The sequence below is a fragment of the Lipophrys pholis genome, assembly GCF_963383615.2.
Source record: "Lipophrys pholis genome assembly, chromosome: 1".
Lineage (NCBI taxonomy): Eukaryota > Metazoa > Chordata > Actinopteri > Blenniiformes > Blenniidae > Lipophrys > Lipophrys pholis.
Window position 1 is genome coordinate 28,634,458 of NC_137635.1, and position 8,528 is coordinate 28,642,985.

The 8,528-nt window shown below is 45.2% G+C and overlaps 1 protein-coding gene across 1 annotated transcript in view; it reads left to right on the plus strand.

Annotated features, from left to right (window-relative positions):
• LOC308114709 (ephrin type-B receptor 1-B) overlaps positions 1-8,528 on the plus strand; it is a 195,261-nt gene that overhangs the window by 48,816 nt on the left and 137,917 nt on the right. Inside the window, exon 2 of the mRNA XM_080471806.1 lies at positions 8,212-8,276. Within this exon, the coding sequence (XP_080327932.1) occupies positions 8,212-8,276 (65 nt within the window). The remainder of the gene's footprint in view (positions 1-8,211; positions 8,277-8,528) is intronic.

The window sequence follows — 8,528 nt, forward strand, 5'->3', positions numbered from 1 at the left end:
CCAGCCTTTCAATCGAAGCCTCAGCGGTGGACCTGTGTCCACTTCCAGGTCAGCAGAGTAATATAATCTCTCCAGTGGTTTCTGGCCTGACCTTAGGGAGTCGTCCCAGCTGCCAGAGCACAGCGTTTCTCTCTGAGGAGGACCAGAAGGAGTGTAAATCAGAGGCATAAAGGCATCTCATTGGCTCTTTCCATTCTGGAGAAGCAGTTTCACCTTGAGCTCTTCAAACGTCCACTCAAACGCCCAAAAGACAATTACCATCAGAATGAGGATGTGGATTGACTAGTGAACAGATTCCTGCTCAGCTTCTCCTTCACCACAACAGTCCAGTACAGCGACCACATCGCTGCCTGCAGCCAATCGCACAGTTCCTCCTCCAATCACTCATAAATCAGACTGCTTAAAGTCGTCCGCCTGGGATAGGTTTTCTACTTTATACTAGAGGTCATCCTCGTCTTTTGAGGAACCATAGAATCGGTCTTAGAGATGTTGATCCTCAAACTATCCTCTTTACACTGAGCTGTGAATCGTTCCTTCACTTACTGGACAAAACTGTGAGATGGAGCCAAAATCTTAACATCATCTTCCTCTTGAGATGTTCTTAAAAGTTTGTTTTCTTTATGTTCCAGGAAGACAGCTTATACCAGGAATGAGCAACTTTGATCATGATGAGACCCCTCAAAAACTTTCCCCTCTCTGTCAGAGATAGTTACAAATTGAAAATAAAATTTTAATGTAAACAGCCACCTGAGGCCCTGTTTACATGATGTTTTCAAATGAAATCTTTTTTGTTTTGTTTTGTTTTGAGTGTTCGTTTACAAGACAACAGTGCTCAGAGCCACTGAAAATGGAATTTCTTCAAAACGGCTCCCAATGCTCTGACTCTGTCTCCGTGGAAACAGGAAAAACAGAACTTTTCAGAAACACTGCTGTACTGGGCATGCACCCCGTAGCCGTCTTTACCAGTGATGCCCATGTGCGAAAAGGATTCATTCATAACAATGGATGCAGTGTGAGCAGTTGAATTTAGCAGTTTTTCTCCATTAATGTGTAATTTACTACACCATCATCTGGGTGTAGAGACATTGTCTTTCTTACAAACAGATACGAAGTGGACCAAAACAATGTAGATAGACAGTTTCAAGGAGCTTCAATATTTACGGCTTACTGTTTTCTGTGTGCTTACAAGATGTTTTTATTACAGTAAAGCAGCACCCACTCACTAGTGGACCGACATATCTGCCATATCCGCGTAAACAACATTTTCCAAGTGCTGTTCTCTAAACGCAAAACTTTTGCGAAACATGCTCATGAATATCAGAGAAATGCCTGTCAGGTCGGTTTAAAGACAATGCTGGAACTTTGTCATCAATATTTGGCTTCACTGTAATGTTTTTGGAAATGAGAAAAGAGGAGGTCCAGTTATAAGAAATTTGGTAACCATAATTTAGCAGATAAAAAATTCAGATAAAAAGACTGGCATTGATGCACTGATTTTTTCACAATAGGAATACACCTATGAAAGACAGACAACGCTTCATATCTTACATCATTAATAGCAAGCCCTGATCTTTCTCTGATACAAAGCAAAATAAATCCTGGATCGCTGAGTTCAGAGTCCTCAGGCCCTCACCTAACTCTTCCTCAAGACCGATGCTCATCCTGATGTTTCTGATCGAGTCGGATGGCTGATGAGTATTTGGGTGTATCACTTCTCCTTGAAAGAGCTCATGCAGGAAGAGAAATCAAACCTCCTGCAGCCTGTCATTACCAGCCAGCCGAGGAAAAGAAGGATAAATGGTAGGAATAGCTGTGAAAAGCAAAAAAAAAAGAGATGGGGAAGAGTGAAGAAGATGAAAGACAGTGGTGAATGGGAAGTGAAGAAGACGCTCAGGGCAGAGTAGGAGAAGAAATGATGCACTGGGATTGAGGAAAGAGAGAAACGGGAAAAGGATGGATGCATGGAAAGGAAAGAGGGGGATTAAGGTGGAGGTAAAGTGGAAGGGTGGGTGGGTGGGTTATGATGAATTAAAGATGACACTCTCCGGCAGCCTGGTTTCTAAAGATCACTCTGTCTGCTAATGTAATGTTAATGAATGCAAATGATGTGCCTAACCTCTCTCCCCTGACCGAGGGAGGAAGAGGAGGGAGAGAAAGAACAAGAGCCGCAGAAAAAGGTGTGAAGTTGAAAAGGGAGCTCGTGTATAAATGTGCTGTTTGTGTATTAGCTGAAAGACTGACTGACCACTTAGAAGTGATGAGATGCATGAGTCTTTGCTGTTGTGTTGTCGCTCTATCCTGCGGGTGAACACGGACTGTGTACCTGTCTCTGTTTGCCAACCCGGCCTCAGGAGGGCCGCCGTGTTTTTCTGCTTCTCTTCCACAACGAGTCTATTACAAAGCGGTAATAGCGGGGAAAGAGAATGTGGCTGCTCACCAAGTGCCGCAAGGTTGAATCTTAAATTTTATGCGACGTGGCAGCCCAGATGTGGGAGGCCAAGAGAGTGTCACCTTGCTGAGATGATAGGATAATCTCATCAGGTTCTGCAGGTCCTGCATGTATATTCATTCTCCGGTCTGGTGAGACATTCTTCCAAACATCTGCCGCTCATCTCACTCTGACTCCTCTTGGCTTTTTGTTTTGTCTCTTCTTTCAAGTTGAAAACCTCATTTTCATTGAGCCGACTGCGAGCTGAGCACACTTAAAACATTTGTGTAATTTGTGAGCCTGTTCATTTAATCCTGTCTGTGGCTCAGTGATGCAGGACTTGTGTATCCCATCACTCCCTGCTAATGTCTCAGAGGATGGCAGATTATTTTCTGTTCATTTTCCAAATCAGGCACATTGTCATTTCTGTCTTCAGGGAGACGTAGACGCAACATATTTCTTTTGATGTATTTCTGTGGACCGTTCTGCATCTTCTATTTAAAGCTGAAGCCCTTCAGTGTGACTGACACAGCTTTAGTGTGGCTCAGATTAGAAAAGTCTCGCATCTGTGTTCACAAGGATTGTCTTTTCTGTTCAACATGGTGACTCAATCAGATATTTTCTTTTTTTTTCTTTTAAAGTCTTTCTTGCTTGAAGCAGTGCGCCGCCAACAAGTACAGCCACAGTTTTTCAAATCAGCTAAATGGTCCCAACCAGGCTGGACCTGAGCCGCTCCTTCTTCCAATCCATTATAGAGTCTCACTGTGAGATTTCCCAGGATGCTGTGGGTGACTGGCATCTGTCCGTGTGAAAAACTTCTACACAATTTGTTCGGAAAAATACTTCACTCTGTCAGAAATGTTCCTTTTATATTCATAAATCCCCCGAGTGGGCAGCTGATTAGTTTGGGAGATGCAAGCGTCTTTCGCTCTTGTTTGTTTGTCACTTTGTTTTCAGTCCCATATTAAGATTCCAGGCTCAGCAGGCCACCGTGGGGCTTCATCATTGTTAAGTGCTCATTTCAATCCCGCTGATTCGTCCTCTTGGTTTTTCATCTCTCTCTCTCTCTCTCTCTCTCTCTCTCTCTCTCTCTCTCTCTCTCTCTCTCTCTCTCTCTCTCTCTTTTCAACATTTCTATCTTCATCCTGATTCGGTCCCAGAGAAAAGATAAACCCCCTTAAATAATGTCATCTGAGGACCTCGGATCTTCCATCTGTCTGTTGCTACAATCACACTGAGCAGGTCCTCACAGCCTGGTAGCCAGCATCTGGACATGATTGTCTCATTGAATTACAAAGTGTACCCGCATCCTTGAACAGGAGAACACAAAGTGTGCGTATGTGGGAGGGGGCTAAAGGAGAGATGAATGGGAAAGATGGGGAGCGGAATGGAAATCCGTGGAGGATTGTCTGCCGTATCGACTGAGGAGCCAGAAAGCTTCAGAGAGGCGCTTCAGCACATGTTCTATCGACCAGACGCCACACAATCATAGAGACGTAGCCACAAAGGAGGGAATTACAGAGACGTGTTGCCATTCCGACTTACAAAGTGTAGAATTGAAGTCATATGTAAAAGGCAAAAGAGGGTGGAGAGATGGGGCGATTCATTCCTGCTTTTCTTTCTTCCCTGAACTCCCTCGCTATACATGTTCTCGGGTGCCGTGCTGGTAATATGTAATCATGCATGTCTATGTGATGTATCATGCAACTGCTTGCTGACGTGTAATTGTGCGAAGAGAGCTGCCTTATCGATCCATAACGCGAGGCCCCATCAATGTTTAATGCAGTCCCTCTCACTCTTTCATTCCTCACCCTCCCTCTCTCCATCCCCTCTCTCTATCTGTGGAAACAGCCCACCATTTGGTATCGATCCATCACTTGCTGCTAACAAGAAAGGGCTGCGTTCGCTGGGGTTGAATAGTGTAGGTTCCTCGACTGACTCCTGGTTTTGGCTCGGTTTGGGACTGCTGGGTTTCGACGAGCTCGCTTGCAGTGTGTCAGGTTGACAAAGCTTTCTACAGTGAACCAACTCACATCCATTGTATGATTTAGAGTAACTAATATTCTGCGATGTAGTCACAATACATCCTCCAGCCCTGCAGCTTTTTGAATTCATTTAGGGCCGACGACCCTGACACCTACAAGCTATTGTTTTCCAATAGATTTATGACCCGTGGTTACATAGTCAACATTAAGCTCTCGGTGTTAATAATTTTCCCGTAGAATGAACTGCTAGTGAACCTGGCTGCGTTTAATTTATTGGCGCTTGCAGGTGGAGCTGACGTGGCAGAATATGAATGCAGAAGAAAACACTCTGGGCAACCCTCCAAACACAAAGGACTACAGCTAGCTCTTGTCTGTCCTCGTCTTCCAAATGACTTGGTGACGTCTCAAAGTGAGCAAGAGTAACGAGAAGTGTTGGGCAGACTAATTGTTTTTACAAGGGTTTTATGGTGTAAGCTAATGAGCAAGCCCAGATTAAGCTACAGGAACCCACTGACAGTGAGAAAAGATGAAGTTAAATGAGTCTTTCAGCGCCTTCAAATGCATTTTTGTTTTAGCTTGCAAAATATTTTCTGCACGAATCTGGAGAATTATTCATCAAAGAGAGAAATGTTTGCTCTCAAAGTGTTTGTGTAGTAGTTTTTATCTTTATCCAGAAAGGACCCGGACCAACAGCCACTTTGCTGCCTCTTAATTTAAAAAAACAACAACAACAACATTAAAAATAAATAAAGAAAAACTTGTTTTTTTTTAAGCTCATGGGGTAACTTCTAATGTCAGCAATAAACTAAAAGCTCCTCTTGTAATTCTAAAGTGACGGCTTTTCTAATTAACGTGGCTAGCTCATTTCAAAATGAAACTCTTCTAATCCACTTATGATTTAATGGATGGATGGTCCTCATAACAGCTCATTTAAAGTGCACACACACACACACACGCGTACACAAGGGACAGTTTTTACATTTTGAAATCCCCAGTGGCCGTGGACAGGTGTGTGAGCCGGGACATGACGGCTGCGCGAGCCGCACCCCACGGCTAATCACCACTTAGCATACCCCTTTACTCATCTGTTACTTTGATATTCTGCTAATGGTCGACAGTAGGTCACATGACACGGCTCGTCCACCCCACCCTTTGGCCTTTGACCGCTTTTGTCTTCTCCCCCTCATTGTCTTGCTTTTCCCCCCTCCCTTTTTGGTTGAAAAGGAAATGGAAAATGGCCTACCAAGTGCCTGTGTGATTTGACTAAAGCTTGTGTGATTTCCCCTGAGAAAGGCTTGGCAGGCCCCACAATGCTGGCTGGCTCCGAGGGCTGTTTCATGCTCCTATCTCCCCAGCTGACAGCGAGTCGTACAGGCAGGCGGGCAGGCTGGAGCCGGCCGGCTGGCTGGCTGGCTGTGGAAACCAGGCTGATCTTAGAGAAATTGAAATACTGTGATGGAAGCCGGGTGTGAACAAGGCTGTCGCTGTAGGTACACGCAAAATTGCTCCCGAGTCGGCTGCTGCGCGTGTGTTCCTGTGCGTGTGTCTTAGCATGCAATAGCGCCAACGCCGAATTACCGAGGCTAATTGGTTTCATGTCGGAGGACAGTTTCTCCCTCTAAGTGGAGATTGAGAATGAAAGACCTCGCTCCTTCCAGCCGGTGGCGTGTCACTCATCCTTACCTCCATGTGCCTTTTTTCCTCCTTCTTCCTTTTTTTTTTTTTTAAACGAAGACCACTTGAGCTGCAGATGACGGGCTTGGAGTGTTCCATCATTTCAAATCATTTCAAATTCTCTGCAAGTTCGCTGGAGAAACAAGCAACAGCTGCGGCTGTGTGCGTCGTCTGGCTGCTCAGGGCTGCAACCTCTTCTTCAAATCTTGAAAGAGGGCAGCGTTGTGCCTTTGCATTTAATCAGAGTGAGGTTTCTTCTTTACCAGCAACACGTGTGGGCTGTGCCAGCCAACTGTTTGCTGGGAAGGTGGAATTAGTCCAACATGGAGACGCAGCAGATGCACTTCCCCCTGCGGATTCCACACAACGTTCTTATCTGTACATCACGTCTGTCTCCCACTGTTTTATCTGTTTGGGCACAACAGACACAATCCAGGGCGTGTTGTGGCAGAGGACTAAATAAGTGAAATACACCTTGGTTCACTCCGTAAGATGGACGGCACAATCCGGAGAATAAGATGTCTGTTACAGGATAAATTATGAATCCATCATTACGCTGCTAAGGGAAGCGTGTCACTCAGTCAATCACTCTATAAATCTGTATGGGGGGGGGGGGGGGTGGTAGGAGAGACCGGTAGTCTGTGATAACTGCCATATTTCTCTCTTCCCTCATAGAGCCAGAGATCAGGTTTCTGGATTTCACTGTGCCAAGACGGCAGATATTCATCAGAACGGGGCTGACAAAGTTTGTGCGTGAGCTGCCAGACCTGTTTGTCTGTGCTGTGCTGCTGACGGTTAACAAGCTCAAAACAATGGCCAATCTGTGAGTTCCTATAGTCTGTAGATATGAAGCCAGATATCACCTTGTGTAATACAACTCCATAGAAAGGTAGATAAATCTAAATCTTCTTCCCTGTGTGAGGTGATAACATCTTATTGTCTGCTTTTTGTTTGCAGCCAGTGTACCTTAAAGCAGAGATAGTTGGGATTTGTGCAAATGTTCAGAGAAACACAAGGGGGATACATCAACTCTTTCAATCTCATTAAGGCCCCGTTTACACGGCAACGAATACGAGTGCATCAATAAAACTTTCTTCACTTTTGGGGTGTTCATTTACATGACACTGGTGTTCAGATCCACTGCATCCGTGAAGTTTTTATACCGGCTCCCAAAGTGGAACATTTCTTTGAGGGCTGTGATTCCCTCCTGCAGAGATTGCTGGAGGCAACAGAGTGCTGTTACTGCGCATATGCATCCCTCCTCCTGTTGTAAACAGTTCCTTCTGCTCATGCGCCAGTAAACAAACATGGCAGACCCCCGTAGTGGTATGACTTGAGGTCTGTATTCTAGTTTTAGCGCCCATATTGGTAGTTTAATAGTTGAGACTCTGCCCTTATAGCATCCGATGTGTCATCAGTCCATACTCATGTCGAGTGCTCTCTATTTCCTTCACGTTTATAGCCTATTGTTCTCTGCACACACGTCTGTGTAGTTTCATTACAAAAACAAGCAACAGCGCCCTCCTGTGGCCCGGCATACTTACTACACCGTTGTCAGTGTTTCCGCTGCGGTAGTGTAAACTCACTCCTTTTTTTAAACGGATTAGGCGTCACATGAAACGCCGTGTAAACGGGGCCTAAAGCTCTTAAATGCATATCATGGCTTGGGAATGGCTCAAAGTATCTCCACCTTACTATATTTTCAGGGAATGGCCCGACGAACGGAAAGCAGAGTAGACGTGCCACCTCGGGTAAACAATGTACAAGCCCTGCCAGAGTTTCTCATAAGAACGCACACAAACACAAAAACACCCGCTCGATTTTCCACAAATCGCAGCATACACATGTGCACGTAAACAAAGGCAGGATGTACCTGCTGTAGTTTCACGCTCACACACAGAACTCAGAGCGCACAGCTGAGTGTTGGGCAACACGACGAGGACTCAGATGATCCTTCCAGGAAGCAGGGAGATGAAACACTGAGGGCATTCATCTCGTTCTGCTCATCGACCACGCCGTCAAGTCACCACTTTGAGTTTCAATGCAATGCAATTCTGTTGAACGACACTCCAAACAGCCTCTTTAGTCTAACCACTGTCTCCCTCCTCTGTTTCTTTGCTGCAGAGACCGTGATGGACACTCGGGTGGCCACAGCCGAACTGGGCTGGACAGCATATCCTAATTCTGGGGTGAGTTTGTCATTGATAACACAAACATGAACAGATAAACAAAAAAAACAACAACTTGAAATCAACTTCTGGACGTTGGACGTCCCGGTTGGGTGTTGCGTGACACACCACAGTGCACGTAGAGATTGGCCGGCAGACAGACAAATAGGCAGAAATGCAGGCAGGATGGGAGCAGAGACTTAAGTAGTGCCCAATGTAGCTCCCATTACGGGTATTATTTTCTCTCTGTCCTGCTTTATAATGACTTAATAA